The sequence below is a fragment of the Babylonia areolata genome, chromosome 7, assembly GCF_041734735.1.
Source record: "Babylonia areolata isolate BAREFJ2019XMU chromosome 7, ASM4173473v1, whole genome shotgun sequence".
Lineage (NCBI taxonomy): Eukaryota > Metazoa > Mollusca > Gastropoda > Neogastropoda > Buccinidae > Babylonia > Babylonia areolata.
In genome coordinates this window covers 3589249-3615095 of record NC_134882.1, presented here as the reverse complement: position 1 = coordinate 3615095, position 25847 = coordinate 3589249, and the positions used below count along the sequence as shown (strand labels likewise).

Below are 25847 nucleotides of genomic sequence, written 5' to 3'. Positions count from 1 at the left end.
CACACCCCTGAAAGCGGAGTATGGCTGCCTACATAGCAGGGTAAAAACGGTCATACTCGTACAAAGCCCACTCGCGTATATACGAGTGAACGTGGGAGTTAAAGCCCACGAACGAAGAAGAAGAAGAATGCCTGCGTGCATGTGCGCGAGTACACACGAAAAAAAAACCCACATGAATGCATTCACACATACACATACTCTGTTTTTTATTTTATCTCTCTATCCTTCACACTTGCACATGTGCACACATAATATCATGAGCACTCACACAATCACACAGAGCTTAAATATATGCACATGCGCGTGCACACTCTCACACACACACTCTCTTTCAAGCACACACACATGGATATTGAAAACACACACACACACACACACACACACACACGCACAGAGAATTGTATTTAAAGCTATGCACATATATGCACACATACAAACTTGCACTTTTCCTCCCACCTCCCCCCCCTCTCTCTCTTTGTCCCTCTCTCCCTCTTTCTGTCTCTCTCTCTTTCTTGTATATACACACAGAGTTGTATTGAAAACACACACACACACACACGCCGAGAAAGAGATCTATTGAATTTGAAAGCAGTGCATACACATGCACAAATACAACTTGCATTCTTTCCTCCTACCATCTCCCCTTTCTTTCTGTCTGCCTCCCTCTCTCTCTCTCTCTCTTGTTTGCACACAGTTGAATTGAAACACACATATACATGTGTGTGCACACTCACGCTCACTTGCTGTCTCTCTCTCTCTCTTTCTCCCCTGAACACACACACACACACAGAGTCTATGCTGGGGAACTCAGCAGATTCACTATTTTCAGCGGAAAAGCAGTTGATTTTAGAGAGAAAAAAGTAACTCCCCAAACCCTCGCCCCCCTCCTGCAGACTTCACTTTCATGATTTGCTGAGGTACCCCTCCCCTCTCTCTTGAGTCTCCTACCAGTGCTGAGGGGGGAGGAGGGGGGAGTCAATGACTGGCAATTTTGGCATTGAGCCAAGACACTGACCAGAGCTCTAGCTGAAAATCCTTGACTGCTGAAAGTGATAAAACCAGTCACGGACCCACCCCTCCCTCCAGTCATTCCACTTCCCCGTTTCTTTCCTCAACCAACACACATGCATGTCAGTGGAACAGAGACTACAGCTGAAGAGACCAGATGGTCAGTTATATTGGTCACACACGCACACAGATACACACACTCACTCACTCACTCGCACAAAGAGTTTAACACAGAAAGAGTTGTATTTAAAGCAGTGCACATATGTGAACTTGAACTCTTCCTCCCATGTCCCGCCCGACCCTGATTCTCAATCTCTTTGTCTGTCTGTCTGTCTCTCTTTCTCACATACACACAGAGAGTTGCATTGAACCCCCCCCCCCCGCCCCCCCCCACACACACACACACGAGACACGATTTTGAAAATCATGCCCCCAAGGCTGACTTTACAGGTTTGGAAGCAAAAACACTTCAGTTTAGGAAGAATTGGACTGATTTTTTGTCTTCTGTGGGTTGGAATACCTAGGTAGGACCACTTAAATTTTGAAATTCAACATATCTAAAAACTAATTACACCATTGGAAAGAACATAAAAAACTAAGTTCACATGCAAATTTTCATTGCATTATACCCAGTAGTTTTTAAGAAAACGGCGTCTAAAAATGTGCAAAAATGACGCGTTTTGACAGATTTAACAAATTGCTATTTTTAGACTGTCATAAAATTTTAAGATGAAGACTTACCACATTGTTCTTTGCTGTACTTGGTTCCACCAATACCTAGTTTATGCTGAATTTTTTCTGGCCTACTCAAGAACATGCTTAGAGAGAGACAGTGCCTTCAAAATAGCAAAATATTCAGTTTTGTCAAGTGTCGAATGGCCTGATTTTACAGTGATAACATGCTGACTTATAATGCTGATATCTCAGAAAGTTTTCATGCTACAAAAACATTTCAGATATGTGCATGTTCAGAAAAGCATGTAGAATACAGTTTTTTGGAAGACTTAATGCTATCAGAAATGCAAATAACAATGAAACAGTCACAAAGTATATGGTTTTTAGTAACAAATGAGCAAGTTTTTTACGATCATGATGATACTATGCTGTCAGATATCACCAGAGTAATTGTAAATGTGCATATTTGACATAACAGAAGTCCAGTCATTTCAGCATCCTTGATTTGCAGTTCCCTTTCTTTTTCACTCAGTTTTGCTTTAAGAAATGACACCTCCTCTGTCGTTGTTCTTAGTTCCTGTGTGATAATGTCCTCATTTTTTTCTTTGCTGCATGCTGGCTCTGGGTCTGAAGTAGGAGGTAGCTGTTTGACAGTTTTTTGCTTCTTCCTGCTGTCTCTGATGACCTCTGCACTTTCAAAAGGAAGTTCTAAAAAATCTTGAAGTGCACTCTCTCCCCCTGGTTTACTTCTGTTTTTACGCAGGCGAGCCTCATCTGCTCTGAGCCTCCCCAGTTTTAATTTGAGCTGTTGGGTTGGTGGCAAATCTCTGACCAGGTGTCATTTATGCAATGTTGCATCCTTTATCCTCAATATCCTAGCTAAGTGACATACTTCAGACACAAGACCAATAGGACAACTGAGTAAAGCCTCACAGTCCTCTACAGTTCCTTTCAAAAGATCTGCACATGTAATTCCAAACTTCTGACAGGAGGGGCCAGGGAAGATGCATGAATCTTTCCTTTCTTGTAAAAAAACATTCAGCACCACTGATCGTTTCACACTTGCTGAATTCCTTAACTATTGACACCACACGTGGAAAGGTACACTCTGGGAACAATTTGTGTAGAAAATGTTCCATTTCCCCCCAGGTTTTGTTTTCTTGATGCTTAACATATTTAACTGCATCAAGAGTTTGTTGTTGGATGGAACCTTGGGTGCTGATGGTGGTCTTCCTCGTCCACTGTGTGCAACAGTCACACTTAAGGCTTTATACTGATCATCATCTGAAATACACAGTCATGAAATTTGAGACAGCTCTAATGCTTTAAAATACTTTTTTTTTTTCATTTCATAGATGCTTTTGCATATATATCATTTATATGTGTGTGTGCATGAGTGTGTGATGAATGTGCACTGATACATGATCTACTAATTTCATTACTACTCCACTGTAATGGTTTCACTTAAATTGATGTAAGTTTTATGTAACAACATATCTTAAACTTATTTCATGTTTACTAATCATATAAGTTATTTATTCTTTACATCATTTACACACACACACACACACACACACACACACACACAATAACTAATCCATACTCAGGCAACCTCATGTATGCATGCTACATCAGTTCAACAGACACTAACTCTGTGCATACACTCTTAGTATATAAGATACATACTAATGCGCACGCACACACACACACACACACACACACACACACAGACGCGTGAAAATGTCTTGGCGTTTGATGATCAGAACAGAAGTGGAAAGATACACGTGTTCCCATGCTGTCCGACGTCGGTCACAATATTAAACCATCAATCCGCTCTCACTAACTCAAAACCCTTGTAAAACAAAAAAATACTGAATAATCTTCTAGATACAGCTGTCGATCGCGGTAAATTTTTGAATAAAAGATCATAATTGTGCTAAAAAAAATCACGTGACTGACGAAGCGTTACTGTTCCCAGTTACACATCAACACTGCTGAAGCAAAGTTGTTAGGATTCATCCAAACCCACAAAAATATAAAAAAATATGATTTAGATTTATTTTCAAAATAAACATATTGAAAAAAAATTTGCTTACAAACCTGTAAGTTAGCGTGTTTTCCATTCTTCAAACGATGATGACGAGCAGACGGCTTCGATCGCCGCCATGGTCGAGCAGCGTTGCGGGATCCGAAATCGGTCACTCGTTTTTCTTCCAAAGCGCGTTCGAGACTCTTTCTTTATAGAAAAGCCATGAATTGCACTTGAAAGTGCATAGTTTAAACTTTCTTTTCTTGAAATTTGCTCGTGATTTGAAACACTGGTTCGTATGTTATAGGGTCGCAAACATCAGTCTCACACTTTCGCTGCGACTTTCAGATCTACTTTCTGTGAAAACCCCAACAAATTTCTAGCCAATCAAAACTTGAGAATCCTGGCTTGCCAGTGACATAGTTTCTAAATTTATACATGGCCAAACAATGCAGCGTGAAACGATCGAGTGACACACATGTTATTCTGCTCGCGCGGCAAGCACGGCGGAGTCTGTCACCTCAGTAAAAATCGACGCGACACCCTTTGTGTTTGAACGCCCGGCACATACCAGTTTGACTCGAATGATAAAAACAAATACCACAGGAAGATAGATGAAAGAATGAACTTTATTCCAGTATAAGATTGGTGTCATTTAATTAAGCTTCGTAGTGAAACGAGCGAGTTGAAAATGGTCAAATTATGGGTCTGGACTACGCTGTTAACCACAGCCACCGTGGCCGCGGACCGACCTAGAATACCTCGGCAGCATTGGTGGCCTGCAAGTGCAGATTTTATTGTTTGACATTGAGAAAAACCTTCAACTTCAGGGGCTTCGCCCCCAGACCCCCAGGCCCCCACCTTTCAGACTCAGTCACAATTTCCCAATCTCATGCCTGGTACAACCATTTTCACCCCCCCCCCCCCCCTCCCCCCTTGTAGGCAGTCAAACTTCGTTTTTTGGGGGGAATGCATGCTGGGCATTTTCTTGTTTCCATAACTCTGAATGCTGATGCGGATTACAGGATCATCAACATGCATATTTGATCTTCTGCAAGGGTATACACACAAAGGGGGTTCAGGCACATCTGTTGACTTTGGAGATCGGAAAAATCTACACCCTTTACCCACTAGGTGCCGTGACTGGGATTTGAATCTTGGACCCTCAGATATAAAATCCAATGCTTAACCACTCGGCTGTTGTGCCCATCTAAAAAAGGGAATCTGAAACAGTGTATCATACTAAATTCATCAAAGTATACTCTGTAGTGTCGCAGGAATGTGCATACCAGTGAAAGATCTGTAAATCAATCATCAGGTAAATGATGATATGTATGCATTGTTAGCTAAAACATTTACCTACACTGAATAAATTGTAGATGGAATTGGAACTCTGTGAAACAGTTGGGACATGAAATGCTTTTTATTAAATGCAAATGTAACACATATGAGTAAGATTCTAACACAAGTGCTCTAAGATCTAGTTTGATCAACATCACTTGCAAAATGATTGTGACTGCACTCTCCTGGCATCCTGATAAATGGCATCAAATCTGTATTAATTCTAATTCAGTCCTTCAATACAGTCATGACATGCAAAACTCCAAGTGGTAATGGTGCAGTGCTAGTTGAGATTTAAAAAGAATTAACAGTTGACAGAAATACCAGTTTGATACCCGAATTTGAAGTGTGCAGTAGGCATGTAGTGGTTTTTGCCACAGACACAATTTTTCATTGTCATTAAACTTTAGTCATTGGCATACTTTTGCCACAGCCATATAATTTGTCACTGTCATGAAACATTTGTCATTGTTACTGGCATGATTCACCTGTATGCCCCCCCCCACCCCCCACCCCTCCTGTGTCCCCAGGTGAAAGTGGACTGTGTGGTACCAGCAGTTGGCCTGGAACCCAACGTGGATCTGGCTGAAACCTCAGACCTGGAGGTGGATGAGGAGTTAGGAGGCTTCCTGGTCAATGCAGAGCTGGAAGCCAGAACCAATATCTGGGTGGTGAGTGGGTCTTTCTTTTGTATGTTTGTGAGTGTCTGTGTCTGTGTGCATTGGCAGCATTAATTGTTCACTGCAATAATGGTCCTAGAAGCAGAAATGTGTTAAAATAAGGTATCAGTTGGTTTAGAGTGTTTGTCTGCATGATAAGGAACTGGAGAGTTTAGTGTGGTGATATGATGCAGTGAAAGGAACCTGGACCTCTGGTTGCATGGTAACACTTTGTACCTTGATTACTGATCTTTCCGTAACACCCAGTTTCTTCCCTTGGACCAAGTGCACAGAGTTTCCCGTTCTCAGTCTGTTGTATTCTCACTTAGTGCTTTTAACTTGTTGGCTTTAGCCTTAACGTTCTTCACCAGTGTTTTAAAGGGGATTGAGTGTATTTTTGATGACACCTGTTTTGTGTGTGAAGTGTGGCTTTGACAGTGCACTCAGCTGTTGTTGGGCTGAGTCCACAGAAACTGCAGGCTGCACTAATTGGGTGCAAAGTGTTAAATCAAGATGACATTTTTACTTTATGCAGAAGGAACTGACTATTAATAACAGCACTATTTTTTATGTTTTTGAATTTGGCTTCATTCTGGTTTGTCTTGAAGCAGATCTACCATCAGTTCAGTTTCATTATCAGAGTGGCATTGGTTGTTAAGCTCTGCTGCTGGGTTCTATCACAGCTAGCAGTGATCTAGTATTTTGAAAATCTGAGCAATGTTTTTATTCACTTAAATAAAAAAACCCAAAAGCAACCCAAAAAATTCTGCTTATGAAACATGCCTTTTTTTTAACAGAATGATCATCAGCATTTTACGAAATCGGACCTCACTGTATTCTTTGTGCATAAAAGGCCATTCATAACTGAAAAAGTTAAGAAGTGGCAAGAAGTTGAGAAACATGTATGAAAGCTGAAGACTAAAATCCATTTCACACAGGGGCTATACCAAAGTGTTTTGTCATCAACAGCAGTGGTAGTATGACTGAAGCTGTCTTACAGGCTGGGGATGCAGCCTGTTTCTACGACATCAAGCTGGGTCGACGGAGGGTGGAACATCACGACCATGCTGTGGTCAGTGGCCGCCTGGCTGGAGAGAACATGACCGGTGCCGCAAAGCCTTACTGGCATCAGTCCATGTTTTGGTAAGTCAAAAGCAGGAAACAGTAGAAATAGGGCAGTCAGATAATCAGTCATCATGAAATGTAATATTTGTGCACCTGATTTTTGGCAGGGGGATGGGGGGTTGAATTAAGTATTTTCAAAAAGTGGAAACTGACTGCTCATAAGTGTATTTTGTTGTTTTTTTTCTTTTGTGTCAGAAGAGAATCTTAGCCTCAGATTTATGATTTTTATTTCTTTCAAGGTTGTCCACATCAAGCTGCACCAGTGAAAATAGATACCATCCTCCTTTCCTCTTAATGCCCCAAACTGTAATGGAATATGTTGCTGTCATTCGTATGCCTGACATGCAGCGTGATGTTGCATTTCTGTGTGTGACAGGTCTGACTTGGGCCCTCAGATTGGTTATGAAGCCATTGGCATTGTGGACGCAACTCTGCCCACCATAGGTGTGTTTGCCAAAGCCACACCTGATGACACACCTCGGGCTGTTGTGGAGGCCACTGGGGAAGGATTACGCTCAGAAACGGTAAGGGCTAGTGGCAGGAATGAATTTGTTTTGCTTGTTTGACTAGAATGTTGGTTAAGAAAACCTGCGCTCTTATGTCAGCTGATCAGTGTTGTAAAACATTCACTTGTGAGTAAATACTTAAAAACTCCATGTATTTCTGACAAATGTTTTGCTTAACTATTCTACTGCTGAGCGCCTGCCAGCACCCGCAAAAAATCTCCATTCTCTTACCACTCATTGCCCTCCAGTGCCCACTAAACATATGCACGTTGTAGGCACAGCCGTTGTTGTTTACATAAATGAGATTCTTGCAAGAGTCACTGAACTTTTTGGGGTCCAGTTTTGTTAAGTTTTGCCAAAATTTTGAATTTTCAAAATTACAAGATGAGTTTGGTGACTGTTGAGAGCTTTGGTGTATGCTGACCGATGATTCTGAAGATGATTTTGAAATGTTTGAATGATTTCTGGGTGAGAATCTTGTAAAAGTTTATCGTACTGAGTGGCCAAGATATCGATTGACCGAGTTTCGCTGATAGTGAGAGAGAAGTTGGCACAAGTGTTAATCAGTTGCCGGACCTCCAAAATCGATATTGTCAGTGAGACAGTCATTGATTTCACTGATATTTATTGGTGTTTTGTATGATGTACCTGATTGTGCTTGTTCAATTGATTATATTTGATATATCTTTTCTTTATGGAGAAGATATCTTGGGTAGGTTTTTTTTTCTTTTTTCTTTTTCTTCACCACAAACTGAGGAAGAGAAAGAAAAAGAAGATGTGTAAGACGACACTGCAAACCAGACAAACATATTTTGAAACACTGTACTGTAATTTTTAAAATCAGTTTTTGGAAGTTGACCATCAAATTTGATGTTTTAAATTTTTTTATGTGTGGGTACAAAGCAATACCAGCCTGGAAAAAAAATCCTTTTTCAACTTTATTATGTATAGAATGCAGGAAAAATAACTGCAACAAAAACAGATACTTATATTTCAAAGGAATTTTTATAATTACCTATTGAAAATTGGAAGAGTTTTGCCCTGTCACATGGGATTTCATAGATGTCAGTGCTGGGTAACCTGGGGGTGTGCTTATTTGGAAGTGAGTCTGTGTGTGTGTGTGTGTGCCTTAACCCTCTAGCATTTTTACTGGGAGCAGCTGGAAGCTGTATTGCTTGCCACTAGATTTCATTCTAGGAGCAATTGGGAGCAAGACTGGTACTTTTCCATCACACGCTGACCAAGTATTATTATTCGGGGAGGCTGGGAAATTAACAAGGGACCCAGTACTTTAGTGATGTCAGCACTCCTTTTGGAGTTTGGCGACTTGGGAAAGAAACAGAGCACAGCAACTTGTGAATGAACCCGATCAAATTTCACAATGGTGGTATTGTCAGTTACTGAGATTGGCGGAATGATTGACCACACGTAAGAGGAATTGACTGCACACAAGAAAAAGTGGGGAAACCATGAACAAGAGCTTGAAGATGAGTCGGACATCAATTCATGTAATCGAGGAGAACAGGAGGAATGATTGCAAATACAATGTGCCACTCACCTCGGTGCAAACCACAGGGTGACCTGCAACATAGCCATTCGCTGTGACAGGTTTTCTGCTGCCAGCCCACCTGACACATTCAATGTTTGACACTGCTACACCCAAACAAGTGAAGAAGTAGGCCGTTTGACAGCCAAGGGGCGACATGATACATCATTACTATTATACATGTGGTCATTCTGCCCAGAGCATATCTGCTAGAAAGTAATGGTTTTCATAACCAGACTATTGTTTTACAACATTGTAGCTTCTTTCCCCTTTTTTATGCTTACCTGTGTTATATGGTGACAATAGTGACTGGTGTTCAGCTGACTGCAGACTAATATTTTCAAAAAAGGAGATTATGTGTGTATATTCACATATAAATTTCACATGAATTATTGGAATGAAAACATTTATCGAAACTGGTGTAAAGTTACTTTTTGTAGCGCAAGTTGACAATAATTATGAATGTTCATGGGACACCAAGGTGGACCTGTACAGTCACATAAAGAATCTGCTTGGATAAGCATCAGCTTCTGTCTTACACAACATGCATGTATATGGTGAAACTGCATGTTTGCATGTTGTAAAGTCAGTGTCACCATAGAATGTGACATGTATGGTGACAGCTGACATTTTCCACTCAAACTGTAGTTCAGGTTATAGTACATGGTTGTATGCACTTGCCTGCCAAATTTCATTATCCTAGAGGTTCATATGTATGTCTGTATGTTATGAATCATGTCCATTCATTTTTGACTCACTTGTGTAAACAAAGTGAGTCTATGTTTTAACCTGGTGTTCGGTTGTCTGTGTGTGTGTGTGTGTGTGTGCGTGTGTGTGTGTGTCTGTGGTAAACTTTAACATTGACATTTTCTCTGCAAATACTTTGTCAGTTGACACCAAATTAGGCATAAAAATAGGAAAAATTCAGTTCTTTCCAGTCATCTTCTTTAAAACAACATTGCATCTCTGGGATGGGCACAAAAAAATAAAAAATGAAGCCTAATTATATGCAAACTGCATTTACTGTTATATTTATATTTTTTGTATTCTCTAAACTTGGCACTTTGATCTGATATTCTGACCCAGCAGCTAGAGCAGTCATTATTATCATTTTTTGTTCAAACAGGAACTTGTTTTGCTAAGCATGGAAGTTTTATTTATTTTGCAAACGTTTTGGTGCAGATAGTAAAGAAGGGAAATTACTCTGTAATTAATGCTAGGGGACTTAATTCGAATCTGGTTAGGACCTTTTTTTTCTTTTAACGTGAAGCTTTATAATAACAAATACAGAACACATTTTAACGATTAGTTTTTTTGTGTTTTTTTTTAAGTGTATCACAAGTGAGTCTTGAAGGCCTTGCCTCTCTTGTTTTTTTTGTTTTGTTTTTTTAGTAAAGCTGCAAAAAGAATACTAAGTCAAGGGGGAGTTTCACCTCCAAAGATTCCTAATGCAAGAGGATTAATCAGTGTATATGTGCCACCTTCCAGTCAGTGTTATGGAGTTTCACAATTACTCAGTGTAACAGAGGCATCACTGCAAGTCCTACAGATTTTAGTTTTCTGATGCATGTAAGTTGAATTATGTTACATTATTCTGTTTTCAAATAATGTACATGTATTTGTGGACCTGTCCACAGGAGGCAGACGCAGAGACAGGAGGTTCCAGGTCGAGGCCACTCACCGTTGCTAGTAGTGACTGTAGGTGCCCTCAAGATCCCCCTGAGGAAACTGAGGAGTTTGGCAAGGGCGTCGTCTTCTACCGCAGAAACAACGCAGTCGTTGGCATTTTGCTTTGGAACACTTTCAACAAAATGCCTCTTGCCAGAAAGGTGAGCTACTTTGTGATTTAATTGTATGCATAGGCTGAACTGGTTAGGCATTGTACTTGTGGTTCAGTGTTCCACCAGTGATTAGGGTTCAAGGTTTTGTGTCCTTGGGAAAGGCTCTTTACTCTTAGTTTTCTTCACTCCACTCAGTTTTGATTGCGTAGCTGACTTTGGTTGGGGAAGGATAAAACAGTAGGAGAGGATTAGGCCCTGACTTCCTATGCTGTTCCCCATGTTCACTAACCTGATAATGAAAAAGGCTGTTGGACCTCTGGCCTAATAACTCTACAACTGCTGTTGTGGTGTCAGCGAGGTTGTAGTCTGTATATGTTCATTTTAGAGAGACTGTGTGTGTGTTTGAGCCTACTGTGCGTTGTGCTGATCCTAAACATGAAATTTGCTTGATAACGAGTGGTTCTTCAAAATTTTGAACAGCAGCATTTTCAGTGGCATTCTGTAAAAAAAATGTCCTTCAGAGAGAAAGAATATTCTTAATGAAAGCAAGCAGCAACTATAAATTCATGTTCATTAAGTTTGAGTTCCTGGCAGATGAAAGATGAAAAAAAAGAAAAAAAAGAACACCCTCAATTGTATATCTGGTGAGTTTTTTTTTGTTTTTTTTTTTCATGTTTCTTTGATTAAGATCAAGTAATGCTATTTCTGCTTTACAGAATGAAGCAAACAAAATTATTCTTTGAAAGGTGTGTTCATCCTGTAAAATGCAGAAATGAAGGCTAACGTTTCTCATGGTAATCAAATCATTGAAAAAAAAAGTGTTCACAAAACAGCAAACCATTTCATATGTGATCACTGTGGCAATTAGGATCACTCATTTGTTACAGTGCTTATTGTCCACCCCAACCACAAAGGCAGTAAAGAAATAAAAATAAGAAAACAAATCAGTCCTTGCAACAGGAAATGCTGCACGAGTATTCAGAAAATAAAAGCACAGATTACTTTGATGGCATTAAAAAAATGGAAATATACTTACTTATGTATTGTTCAGTAAAAAAAAAAAGGAGGGAGTTAATCCTGTGATAATGAACTCTTTTGAGTGAATCCCTTCAACTGAATGATGGGGTGAAATTTTCTTCTGTCACAGATTCTACGGGATGGTGCAGAGAGCGAGGATCTGTATGAGGTGGCAAAGCTGTTCAACTTACACGATTCCTGAAGTGTTCTGTGAATACCCATGCTCATACGCACCTTTTGCCAAATTTATTGAGTTGAAGAGTTGGATGGTTAGTGCAGCTCACAATTTGTGATGGAGATTGTAGGTTATGTGTTACAGAGAAAGTACAGTTAGTGGTTGTTTTTTTCTCTTTTAACTTGCAGATACAAATTTTTATAAGAAAATTTGCTTGAAAACTTTTGAAAGGAATTGGTTTTTCTTGTTGCATGCATATCCAGGACCATATCTCAGGTGATGTACCATTTCCTTGAAAGTCTGGCATCTGTGCAACAGTCTGGTGTGTGCACGTGTATAGTGTAAGAGATTGAGATGTAAAAATCTTCTCACTTTGTCTGATGTTGCCATAATATGTGTGTATGTCCCAAGTTCGTCATTGTTGGTGAGCTTCTAAATGAGTGTCATGTTGAGGATTGTTGACCGCATTTGGTTATTATATTCAGTTTCCCAGTTACTACACTGGATGGAACAATAGCCAGTTTGGAATCAGTACAAAGGATACACTCATACTAGCATCGTGGAACTCAGAAAATTCACTTGTTCTTTCATTAGCTGTATTTGTACATAGCAGATATGTGATTATCTGAAAGAATCAGTTAGAATGACAGTATTAACTGGGTTGTGGCATGGAGAAATGAAACAAAAGAGGGGAGAGCCAAGGTGATGGGACTTGTTTGAGCAAACGTGCATTTGTTCTTCCATTATCATCTATCACCTTTGTTTTGCAAGGATTTTACCATACTCTGATGTTAATTTAATCACTTCTCTACGGACTGACAGTGATTGATTTCATTTTTATTAAAGAGGTTTTGCAGTATGAATATATCCCAGATGAAAAAATCCATAGATGTTCACTTTATTAACCAGCTTAAAATCACAGTGAAAAGATCTCATTGTACAGGTTTTACATGGTATTAATCACTTCCAGTTCAGTTGCACTGTTTGGAGGCTCATGGAAATGTACTAGAAATGAGCATACGTCTGTTTATTGGCATTTTTAAAGAGTCATTGAGACTTTTTACAAATCAGCAATGGTAATGTATGAGGGATTGAGGCGTGATGAAATGTATTGCATTTTGTGACCACAGACTTTTCTGCAAAATTTGGGCAGCACTCCATTATGCGAGTTTGTCACTGCAGTGCAGCGCCACCCTTCTGGTTTTTTTCCCACTTTCTGTCTGCAAGTGTATTTGTTCTACAAAATGTTTGTAAGGGACAACTATTCTTGCCTTGGACTCTTTAATGTTCGCTAAATGCATGCTGCATATGGGGTCTCACTTCTCATCTGAATGACAAGCTTTGAGGGGGAGAAAATGCTGGTGAGTGTGTAATCACAGTTGTAATCATTACATTATGATCTATGAACAGATTCAGTGTTAGATCAGATTTGGTATAACTTTATCTCTAAAAGAGAAACTCAGAAAGTAGGTGTGGTGGAAGATGAAAAACCTAAGTCATGATAAAAATTTGAGTGCCTTGTGTGCATGGTTGCATGTTGAAAGGAATTGCATTCGTTGTTTAGAAAGTGCTGAAAAGAAATGTATTCATTGTTTAGAGTTGCTTGAATCAATTTATCTGTTTACTGACAGTTTTCAATAAAATTTTAACTGTTTCCCCTGTTTTTCAGAATTGTGTAGTTTCAGTATGCATGTACATAAGCGAAGCTGAACAAAGCACAATTTAATTTACTGTCAACCAATGAAATTACACCAGATTTCCACCCAGTGCATGCATTGACCAGCCACCATATGTGAACTGTTGCATGTATGTGTGAATTGGTGCAGGGAAAAGTAATGTATCTGAGTGGGGTTTAAAGTCCTGCAATGAGATTAAATGAACATGTAAAAATAGTAAAAGCCCAGTCATGGCAGCAAAGTTCGATTGTAAACCAAAATCACCTAAAGCACTGGCCGTTTTTTCACACCATCTCACAACCAAACATTTGTGTTCAAAATGTTTATTTTACAAGCATGTTCACTTTTATGACAAAAAATTTGTGTATGGAATTGATATGGCCAATTTTGTTGCTACCTATCATATTTTAGAAGAAGAAGAAAAAAAACAGAAAAGAAAATTGGGTGAAAGTAAAACAGCACCACTAACAAAAACAGGATCACCGGCTTAAAGTTATCACTGTTACACATTTCTTGAATAACAAAATTTCAGACACCGGTCTATGAAATAAAAAATAAAAAAAAAAAAAAGAGCTGATGATCACAATTTCTGCATATTCCGAAATGTTTGACTATGGCAACTTGAAAATTTTCGAAAGCAAGCAGACTTGAAACACTTCTGGACATGTGTGTCTTCATCATGACAAACATTCCAACAAAAACACACATTGAAATGTACAGGACTGTGTTACTTCTTGATCTTTGGATGACTGTGCAGGTAGAAGATTTCACACTGGTCCATCTGCAACAGTTAACACATAATGTTTGCATATATTTGTTTATCAGAATAATTAAGTGTGGTGAAGTCTGCAACACATACATTAATACTGATGATTACGAGCATGACAGTAAACCTTAGCACACAACATGTAAAACAAAAACGCTAACAACAGTTATAGCAAACCAACCCCCCCAAAAAAAGAAAAAAAAAAAAAGGCAACAACAACAACAAAAAAGCACCCATATGCACACATCCACCCACACATTTTGCAATCAAACGTGCTCAACATTTAAAATAAATTTGATGGTGAAGTCAATAAAAAAAAAAAACAAAAAAATACCAGGCTCTAAACACACAAGAGTTAAGCAAATAAGGCATAAAAACATCAAACTGCCACAATTTTTGCAATGAAATAAAACATTTAGTACAACTGAACATCAAAAGTAAGTTCCTTTGTTTTATTTTCAAGTGTTATGTTTACCTGTAAAAACAATGCAATCATGGAGACAATTTCTGTGTTAAACACGGACAACAGTTAACTTAAGACTCAATAAATAATAAACTCAAAATAATGTCAAAATTTCACCTATGACAGTGCACATTTTGAATGTGATCAGATTGCAGTTAATACTATAGTAGGCCTCCTTCAGTCATGGCTGACCATGGATAGAGTATATCTGACCTAATGTCTAACTGGGCTGTCTGCTTGGACCAAGCAGCGTCGCCTGTGACTGTAGAGACCGATGCGAGAGAGAGAGTCTCTGTCGCAGCAATCACATGTGTAAGCTGATGCTAGTCTGTCAGCTGCCGTCCCTTTTCTGCGAGCTTGTTTTTCTGCTGCAGCAACTGACAGTTTGTCCTCACCAATCCATAGCTGATTCTTGAGAGTGCTTCTCCATCTGTTGCGGTCATTTGCAAGGCCCTTCCAGGACTCAGTGTTGATCTTCAGTGCCTTCATGTCTCATTTGCAAACGTCTTTGTATCTCAGCTGTGGGCGGCCGATGCTTCTCTGCCCCATGGCGAGCTCTCCATAAAGGATGTCTTTTGGGATGCGACCATCTTCCATGCAGCGAATGTGGCCCAGCCAACACAGCCGACGCTGTCTCAGCATGGTATACATGGTCGGGGGGCCAGTGCGAGTCAAGACTTCGGTGTTTGTCACCTTGTCTTGCCAGGAGATGCGGAGTATGTGCCGTAGGCTTCTCAGATGGAAGGTATTGAGCCTTTTCTCCTGACAAGCATGTGTGGTCCATGCCTCACTGCCATACAGCAAGGTGCTGAGGACACAGCCATCCTTGTCTTCGTGGTCAGCTTGGGATTTGTCCACACTCTTTGTGTGAGGCAGGCTAACGTTGTGGCTGCCTTCCCGATCCTCTTGTCGATCTCGGTGTCAAGGGAGAGGTTGTCGGTAATGGTGGACCCAAGGCAAGTGAATTGATGGATGGCTTCAAGCTTGTAGTCATCAATGGTGATGGCTGGTGGAAATGACCGCAACAGATGGAGAAGCACTCTCAAGAATCAGCTAGGGATTGGTGAGGACAAACTGTCAGTTGCAGAGAAGCAAGCTCGCTGAAAAGGGACGGCAGCTGACAGACCAGCATCAGGCTGGTGGAGGTGGCATGTCTTGGCCTCGGACATTTGTCTTCTTGAGACTGATGGTCAGACCAAAATCTTTGCAGGCCTGGGAGAAGCGGTCCATTAGTGACTGCAAGTCCCGCTGGGTGTGGGTCACAACTGTGGCTCGTCAGCAAAGAGCATGTCTGATGAGGGCTTTGCGGACTTTTGTCCTCTGTGGTGGGTGAGATTGAAGAGCCTGCCATCTGATCTGGTCCGCAGGTAGATCCCTTCTTGCGCTGTGCTGAACGCATGTCTCAGGAGAAGAGCAAAGAAGATTCCAAACAGGGTGGGGGCGAGAACAAGTTGTTCTGTCCTGGGCATGTTACTTATGGTTGATGCGAGATTTTCGTAGAACTCATCCTTGGCGTCTGGAGAGGCGGACAGAGTTGGAGCATATGCGTTGTCGAGAGTACACATAGCCTTCGGAGGTGTTGAGGCGGAGAGTCAATAGTCGTCCTGAACTGCCACTGCCTGGTTCGATCATGTTCAGCAGGCTGTTCCTGACTGCAAAGCCTACTCCGTACTCTCTTGGGGCATCAGAGCTCTTTCCTTGCCAGAAGAAGGTGTAGTCCCTCTCCTTTAGTGTTCCTGGTACTACGTTTAACCAGTTGAATGCCAATAAGACGTCAGCTGGCATCCAGCAAAAAGTGTTGCCAGAGTGCTTATGTCCACTGACATCTTGCTCCTCCATCGGAGTTTGGTACAAGGGACATAAACAGACTTTGAATGGTTAGTTTAATGTGTTTGGATTATAAATATACTATTTAAGTGAGCAATCATCAGGTGGAATTTTTTTTTTTTTTTTTTTTAGTGGACCAATCGGCTTAATCATTTGCCTGAAAAAAGAGAATGTAGCTGAATCAAGTTGCATCCAGGTCAAACAGCATCTATGTTCAGTGGATTAATGAAGTGCAGGTAAGTAACAAGTGGCTTGAATTGTCAGCCATGGATTCCGATTATGAGAAACAAGACGAACAAAGACCAGGGAAGCAACACAGTGCAACAGATGTGTCAGCTGTAAGGAAGCAGCGGCGGGAACATATTTGTCCTTCATGTCATTCCAACTCATGTTGCTAATGACATGTTACTAATTTCAATGATGCCTCAAGCAAATACTGTAATTTGATTACAAAAAATGTCACTGTCACAACTGAACATTTAATAGTACTGAAAATATTACTACTAATAAAATGATAATCATCTGAACATATATATGGAGTTTGAAATTACAATATCTTCATACATTGTTAATTTCATTGTGATCAAAAATATAGTAAAGTTAATATCAAACCAAGAAGATTTAAGTTTCAAAATGGTTGAATCAGTAATTAAGTTGTGTGTGTGTATGTATCAGAATAATACCTGTGTGATGTTAAGCCTCTGATCCTCTGTATGTACAATACAATAAACATTCCACCTGTACAATATCCCAGGAGAAAATCCAGTGTCCACAAACCCCCTCTTCAGCACTTTCCAGAAGTATGTGTTTTTTTCTTCTTTTTCTTTCTTCTATTCAAATGTAACCAGCAAACAATTTCCAAAAGAATTAAAAAAAAAGAATTAAAAAAAAGAAGTGAACTACAACTAAAGTCCATGCACTTGAACAAATATATTCAAAACCAAAAACTAAAATTCAAAAACAAGTTGAACACATACTGATATTCCTAAGTAAAATAAGGTAGTACATGTAATTCAAAACCAACTGGAGCAAGTATTCAAAATCAAATGAACATGAAATTTTAGGAATTGAAGTTCACTCAGTAATATTCTTTGCCCCCTTCATTCCAGACAGGAATGGGTGGGGAAGAAAGGCTTTATCTCATTTTGTGTTGTCAATGGTCTGTTCTCTGTCCATTATTGTATTGTATTATCGTATTGTATTACTCTTTTTGTCACAAAAGATTTCTGTGTGAAATTCAGGCTGCTCTCCCCATGGAGAGCGTGTTGCTACACTGAGAGGGCCACTCATTTTTGACTCACTTGTGTAAACAAAGTGAGTCTATGTTTTAACCCGGTGTTCGGTTGTCTGTGTGTGTGTGTGTGTGTGTGTGTGTGAGTCTGTCTGTCTGTGTGCCTGTGGTAAACTTTAACATTGACATTTTCTCTGCAAATACTTTGTCAGCTGACACCAAATTTGGCATAAAAATAGGAAAAATTCAGTTCTTTCAGTCATCTTGTTTAAAACAATATTGCACCTCTGGGATGGGCACAAAAAATAAAAAAAGAAGCCAAATTATATGCAAACTGCATTTACTGTTATATTTATGTTTTTTGTATTCTCTAAACTTGGCACTTTGATCTGATATTCTGACACAACAACAAGAGCAGTCATTATTATCATTTTTTGTTCAAACAGGAACTTCTTTTGCTAAGCATGGAAGTTTTATTTATTTTGCAAACGTTTTGGTGCAGATAGTAAAAAAAGGGAAATTAATCTGTAATTAATGCCAGGGGATTAATTTGCTTTAAACTGATCTTTCTCATCTTAAACATTACATTTTGAAATTATACTCAATACATAAAAAGCTTGTGTGTTTTACTCTCAGTGTACAGGGCTTTCACTATGTTCATTCGCCCAAGTGGTCTTTTTCGGAAAATACTAAAATCAATACGACAAGTGGACTTTACATATCTATTGGCTGAGGTCATGGGCAAAAATCAATTGCGTACACATATTTATACACATTTAAAGTGCGTGTTCATGTTCTTCATGACCTGCCCGTTCAATCCTATATTCAATGGACAATACACGATAACATGTGATGGAAAGCTGGAGAAGGAGACCGTTAAATATTTATTCATAGAAAGATTTGTGAACGCCTCATCACTTACTGGATTATGCCCCAAACTGCCATAAAAATATCCACAAAATCAGTCGGAATTCACAGTTAAAAATTGTAAACCATGCGAGTTAACACCCTTGAACTGATCACGATGAAACGAAAAAATTTTCAGTCTTGACTTTTCTCAACATGAAGTCCTTTTCACTTCTTACGACGTTTAGAAGTACTTGTATTTGGCTCTACATGTTATTAGTTTAACAAAATACTAAATTTTCATATCAACTTTAAAACTATAAAACTAGAATGAACATAAAAGAGAAACTGAATCGACTGAGTCGTACTACATTTCCGGCGGGTGTAACTAAACTTGTACATCTATCTAGATCTAGAGAAAATGGCTAAATGTTGCAGTGTGATTGCAGCGATAGCCACGTCTCCTTTACCGCGGACTTAAAAAGAAATTTTTATTGCCCTTAAAGATTTTTTGAATGCCCAAGATACACCAGAATAATATGATTTAAACAGCATTCTCACTGCAAATACCGCAATTGATTTATCGCCCTTTAAAAAAGTATGTTCAAATATTAAATTTTAAAACGTCTGTTAAGGAGCCACGATAGTGAAATGGGTAAGACAGTTTCTTCTCACCCAAACACGCAGGGTTCGGATCTGGTTAGGACTTAAACAATTTTTTTAACCCGAAGCTTTATAATAATACAGAACACATTTTAAGGGTTAGATTTAAAAAAAATTTTTTTAAGTGTATCACAAGTGAGTCTTGAAGGCCTTGCCTCTCTTGTTTTGTATTTTTTCCTGCCTGCAGTTTTTTTGTTTTTCCTATGGAAGTGGATTTTTTAAATAAAAATTTTGCCTGGGACAAACCTTTTGTTGCCATGGGTTCTTTAACGTGTGCTAAGTGCATACTGCACACGGGACCTCGGTTTATCATCTCATTTGAATGACAAGCGTCCAGACCACCACTCAAGGTCTAGTGGTGGGGGAGAAAATACTGATGACTGTGCCGGGATTCGAACCTGTGCGCTCAGATTCTCCCTCTTCTTAGGCAGACACGTCACCTCTAGGCCATCACTCTACTACAGAGGTGAACATAGTTGATAGTACTTTCCTTTATCGCTGTCAAACCATACCAAAACAAAACATTTAAAAAACAACAACAACAACAAAAAAAAAACAACAACAAAAACATAAAGCTAAAATCCTGTAAAATTTTTCTTTCTTTTTTTTTTTTTTTGTGGCATGTGAATAAAAACTTTGGAATCAAGTGTCCTATCCTAGCTGGAAACTCCTTCAAGAAAAGCAGAAAATGATTCAAAGCAAATAAACATGTCAATTTTTTTTACTGAACAAAAACCAAAATATAACACCAGAACAGAAAAAGAAAGTAAGAATCAAATGTCACTACTTCAACATTCAGCTGTAACCGTTCTAATCAATATCAGCCAATATGAGAACTGTCTTCCACTTTTAGTTAAGTTGTTAAACAGGGCCTGTCTCCTTGTCAACAGTTAAACAGGGACAAAACCAGATGACATATGTGACAATAATTCTGAATATATATATTTTGTGTTCAACTTCTGCAGTCTGATATTCTTCTAAGCTATGATAAAAAGAATTAAACATGGAGCAATCCGATATTCTTAGCTGATTTCAACTTATTGTTGTTTTTGGGTTTTTTTTTTTAAATTCATAAAATCGAAATCCTGGAAGAAGTGGTTTTTTTTCCTATAATGTGAATAAGTCAATAAGTTGAATAACAATCAGAAATCAGTGTCCAAAATCCAGACTGGAAACTGCTTCAATAAATATAGAAAGTAATTAAAAGCAAACAAATACATGTCAAACAAATCATAAACTGAACAAAACCGGAAAGAACTAAATAAAAACCAGAACAAGTAATGAAAAAATGAACTGAATGTCACCACTTGCATGACTTATCACAGGCAGTTCTGATGACTTGACACCAATTACTGACAGAACAGAATATTTTAAACAATAATAATGAACAACTAAACAATCTCATTCAGCTGCCAATTCTTTCTCATTAAAATCAACAATCAGCTGTAACAATATTCTAATCACTATCAATCAATATCACAACTCTGTCTCAAACAGGGAATGTCTTCCAGTCAGCAGTTAAACTGAGCCAAAAGCAGCTATCTATAGGGCAATAATTATGTATCATTTCAAATAAATATTTCTGTGTTCAACATGTGCAGTCTGATATTCTTCAGAGCTACAATAAAACAAAAAAGAAGAAATACATGTGCAGACTAATATTCTCTAACACTGAAACGTACCACTATCAAAAGTGATTTTGTATCGAAAGGTATTCCAGCATCCTTTTTATTTCAGCTTACATTCCCTGAACATTTGGTAGATGTACTGGTTTGACTGCTAAGTCTTTTTAGGTTGTTCCATCCTCTTGTGTGCTGAAGAGAACATTCCCAACATAATTTGCTGTGTTCATATACATACAAGCATCCATTTATTGAAATAACCAAAGGAATTTTTACAGATGATGAAAATAAAAGGATTCCAAACAAGTGTGGAATTAAATGCATATACTGACAGTCCATACTGACCAGTATTTTTTTCAAATCAAACCATCTAGTTCTGTGGTATTCAACTTATTATCTCTCCTCCTCTACTCCCATCACTTTTCACTACCAAGTCCCATTATCATGACCTAGAAATGTCAGCCACTGTCACAAAGTAACAGCCAGAACCCTACAGCAGACTATGAGTTACAATGCCTAGAAACTTGGACAATGTGAGATTTGAAAGCTCTGAAGCTGTGATTTCAGCAAAAACTCCAACTGTGTGTACATGTGTGCACTTACTATATGGTTTCTAACTAACTGCATGCACTTACCATATGGTTGCCAATAGTGTACATACACTCACTATATGGTTGCCAATCAGATGCAACAAGCATCATTCTGTCTGCGACCATGTAATTAACAACTGTCACCCACATTCCCTTCCCACACACCCCTAAACCCCGAAATGTTTCTCCCATTTCAGCATCAGTGACTGACAGGAAGCACAATCACTCACAATGTAAATTGTGGCTATCAGGACCACAGAAGAAATGGCAAGCTGTACATTCCACTTAGAATTGCGGCGGTTGTAGTTCTCCTGCCAGGATCCCTGTGGCACAGGCATGTTGTTCATGTGAGCGTTTTCCTCCATAGCAATCTGCTTGTCAGTCTTCCAGTGTGCTGGAGCATGGCCACCCATACAGCGCACCACCTGCAGCCCTGAAAGTCATAATCATGGAATGATTGCAAATTAAAGAGTCAAGTCAACTTTATCATCTGCAAAGAGAATTTCACACGTGTTCTTGTTGCTCATGCTCACACTGCAAACATAAAACACACATTTGAAAGATGTATGCACCTGCATACAAATTTTGCTTGACATATTAAACAAATATGAGGATGAAGTCAGTATCATTAACACAGGAGGGGAATTAGATGGTTTTAACACTATTTTTATTTGGAACATATCAAACTACACCAGTTACCATAAAAACCCCAGGAAAACGAAAATCTAACACAAATTCGGGTCCTGTATAAGTTAAAGTACACTGTATCCAAAGGATGTGGCAAAAAACTTAATAGCTAAAAATTTGAAAATGACTTTAGAATCAGTTACCAAATAAATAGCTAATTGCTTGTAGATTAATTACATTCTTGATCCAAGTTTTAATGATAATAATCATAACTATGGGTGATGCAGACAGATACAACCACAAAGTCAAATACACACAAAAATGTAACCAGTGATTTTGTCCTGATCAGTAACTAAGTGAACAGTTATTCCCTTTTTTTTCTCTTTTTTTTCTTCTTTTTTTAAACTGGTTTATTGTTCACTGAACACGACTTGTCTAGTTCTTTTGTACAACAGATCGACATTTTCTGAAAAAAATATGTATACATATGAATTGAACTTTGATAAACAAGTGTATGTGTATGTGCACGTGCACGTGTGTGTGTGTGTGTGTGTTGTGCACATCTGTGTGTGTGTGTGTGTGTGTGTGTGTGTGTGTGTGTGTGTGTGTTTATGTGTGTGTATAAGTGTGTAAATGAAAACATGCTGAAAGGGCACATTAAACTTTCAAAATAAAAACATTATCAGGTTTGCAGTCTCCCCTGCCTTGTTTCAAACACACACACATACTATTGACTGTGTGGCATATACACACCTGGATGGAGAGTAATGATTTTAGCAGCTGGCCTGGCAGAACCACTTTCAAGGCACAAGCAAACAGGCTGTGAACCCTTTCCCTGTAGTCACAGACTCTTCCTACGTATCATAGTTTGCTGATTTTTTCATCTTTAAAAATGGTTTACAAACACAAACCATGGTAATCCTGTTTTTTGTTGGTTTTTGTTTTCAAACCCATTCCATGATCACAACAGAAAATAAAAGGGGGATGGAGTGTTACCAAATGTTATGATTTCAATGAGAACCGTTTAGTTTCCTGGTACTGGAGATAATGTTTATGCTTGATATTTCTTATATTGGCTTCTTCTTCAAAACACATATTTCTGCGTTCAAATTTGTTCTTTCCTTCAAATACATATTTTGTTTAAATTTCAGTTTTCATCAAAATCAAACTGCATATCCTTTTACATTACTTTTCCATTCATTGGTCACACATTTCCATAATTTGTGCTCACTGTATTAAAATGGCTCAATCGAAATGGACTTAATAGTAATTAATACAGTAACAGTTGGTCTGAATTTCTGCAACAGACTCTGCATTGCTTTCTTTTCTTGCATGAGTCGGCGCCAGGAAACAGGAATACCACAGAACATTTCGAACATTTCGTTTATCTTAGAAATTTGTGTTAGTTGGTGGTCGGGTGGGATGGCAGTCTTGCTGAAAACAGTTTGTGGATAAAATCAACAGCCCTCAAACGTAGGCCTACGGACATGCAGTCTTCTTCTTCTTTAGTTTGATGCCCAGGGTCAAAATGTTGACCATTATCGGCATTCTGGCGGTGGGGGAAAAAAGGGGAGGGGAAGGGTGGGAAATGGGATATGTGGGTCTGTCAGGGGTCAGTGGGTCAGTAGGAGCATGTTGACACTTGAACGAATGACACAAGCAAGGGTTGGGGATTCGACAGTCTCATGTGGCAGGACGTTCCAGTCACGTTCTGTCCGTGCGGTCACTGTCACTCATCACATTGTTTTGGGCAAAGAAATTCAAGGTCACTAACCCGGCAATCGAAAGCAGACAGGTTGACTTTCGATTCATTTTCACTTTTTCAACAGTGTTTTTGAGCCAGTCAAAATGTGCATTGGTTAAAACATATGGGGACAAAATGCACCTAAATTAGCTTAAACTGTATTCAAATCAGTATAATCTAAGTTTACTTACTGGCAGCGGTGCCAAGAGTCCTTGCAACTGGAGCGAACTTAGTCAACATTTTGTGTTCTGTGTACGTGACTGACCTTGTTCTTCGTCGAGGCGGAGATCCGTAAAAAATCTAGATCTAATACCGCCAAGAAAAACGAACCGCACCATTTTGTAGAAGTCATTCAATGATTAAAAGTCTAATTTGTGTTTACATCAGTATCATACTAGTGAATTTCTTTTTCTTTTGTCTGTTTGTCACCAAGTTTGTGATGTTATAAATCGTTCGATTTCCATTCCGATAAAATCCTGACCGGTAACGAAGTCACAAAATGTCGCCATGAAAAAAATATGTCCTGGCACTTTTCGACTGCGCCAAATCAGCTCCGTACTGATATGGCACGCGAAAAAATCTTTGTATGTCTGTGTTCTGTACAAAGAAAATGACAAAAATTGGGGGGTTCAGTTCAGTTTGAACAGGAGGCGTCACAACGTGCGGACTGATACATCAGAATGTCATAGTCTCCTTTTCTCACTTTTTCTTCCCGCAACCACCTAACATTAGAAAGAGTTCAAAATGAAGCTATGAGGCTGATGCTTGGAACAACAAAAGACACGCCCACAGAAACCATGCCGCGATACCTGCTTGACCTTCCTTCAGTGCAGGCCAGAAACAAGTTAGAACAGGTTAAGACCTACTTCAAAGCATTAGAAAACCCTCAAAACCCACTGCATGACCGCGGCAGTCAAAGAACCAAAAGGCAGCCGTCTAGGACGAGGATGTTCATGGATGGGGCAAGCAGAAGACACAATCCAGCTGGTATGCCAACTACAAGAACTGAAAGAAACAAAAGAATTGGAGAAAAACCCCGCCGAAAACATCAACCATCTATTCAACACAGCCATTTCACCCACTCAAGGAAGACATTGTCGGGAATGGCCAGAGGGCAAAACTGATGCGGAAGTGAAGCTACTCATAGAAGAAAACAGTAAAGAAGAGGACATCATCATGTACACAGATGGCTCAGTCACCAAAGACCAATCCGGATGGGGATTCACTGCGAAACAAAATGGAAAAACAATTAGGGAAGAGAATGCTGCCTACAAAGTCACAACCTCCAGCCTAACGATGGAAGTTGAAGCTGTGACACATGCCCTCCAGTGGCTATCGTCCATCCATACGCCCGGAAACCATCATGCCATGATTCTAACCGACTCAATGAACCTCATACAGAAAACTGAAAACGGAATGGGAAGCCCAGAGTGGCATCAGGCAACTTTCAGATTAAAAAACTCACATGGTCATACTGCCCGGGACATGCAGGTGTTAAGGGAAATGAGCGAGCTGACAGACTTGTAAGTAACGCAACACCAACGAGCGGACTACATCTAGGAAAATCGGAAATCCTCAGAAAAGTCAAAGAATATCAAAAAGAACAGGTTCAAGGCCACCACACCATCGATCACCTCAAAGAAATAAAAGCAGAGGGAGGGAGCGGCCGTACAGTAAGTCTAACATGAAAGGTAGAGCACAATATTTTGCAAATCCAACAAATATCAGCATCATTTCCAAACCAACATTGCGCAAATTTCTTCAAAACAGAACAGAGTCTCTGTGGGCTTTTCCAATATATAATAGACTGAGCAGCACACTAGACGCCACGTTCATGGCATCAGAGATCTTTTCCCATCCCTCTTGCGGCCAATCAGTGGCAGCCTCTCTGCGTGTGTGTATGTGTGTGTTTGTGTGTATGTGTGGGCCT

General features: G+C 39.3%; 2 protein-coding genes across 2 annotated transcripts in view; one reads left to right on the top strand and one right to left on the bottom strand.

Moving 5' to 3' along the window:
* LOC143283659 (apoptosis-inducing factor 1, mitochondrial-like) overlaps positions 1-14108 on the top strand; it is a 40801-nt gene extending 26693 nt beyond the window's left edge. Inside the window, exons 13-17 of the mRNA XM_076589875.1 lie at positions 5584-5724; positions 6713-6855; positions 7214-7361; positions 10527-10718; positions 11818-14108. Of these exons, the coding sequence (XP_076445990.1) occupies positions 5584-5724; positions 6713-6855; positions 7214-7361; positions 10527-10718; positions 11818-11889 (696 nt within the window). The 3' untranslated portion in view covers positions 11890-14108. The remainder of the gene's footprint in view (positions 1-5583; positions 5725-6712; positions 6856-7213; positions 7362-10526; positions 10719-11817) is intronic.
* Positions 13846-24226, bottom strand: LOC143283660 (uncharacterized). The gene is made up of 3 exons (XM_076589876.1): positions 24109-24226; positions 21777-21979; positions 13846-14319 (listed from the first exon to the last, which is right to left on the bottom strand). The coding sequence occupies exons 1-3, from the start codon at positions 24155-24157 to the stop codon at positions 14266-14268; spliced, it is 306 nt and encodes a 101-aa protein (XP_076445991.1). The 5' UTR covers positions 24158-24226; the 3' UTR covers positions 13846-14265.
* Positions 24227-25847: the final 1621 nt, after the last annotated feature.

What these genes read in the sequence shown, in the direction of transcription:
- LOC143283660 (XM_076589876.1), bottom strand. Translation starts at nt 24,157, where the DNA reads ATGTTGACTAAGTTCGCTCCAGTTGCAAGGACTCTTGGCACCGCTGCC. An exon ending in GACTCTTGGCACCGCTGCCA is followed by an intron (nt 21,980 to 24,108) that starts GTAAGTAAACTT and finishes TATGACTTTCAG; the next exon opens with GGCTGCAGGTGGTGCGCTGT. An exon ending in TGATAGCCACAATTTACATT is followed by an intron (nt 14,320 to 21,776) that starts GTGAGTGATTGT and finishes TAACTGTTGCAG; the next exon opens with ATGGACCAGTGTGAAATCTT.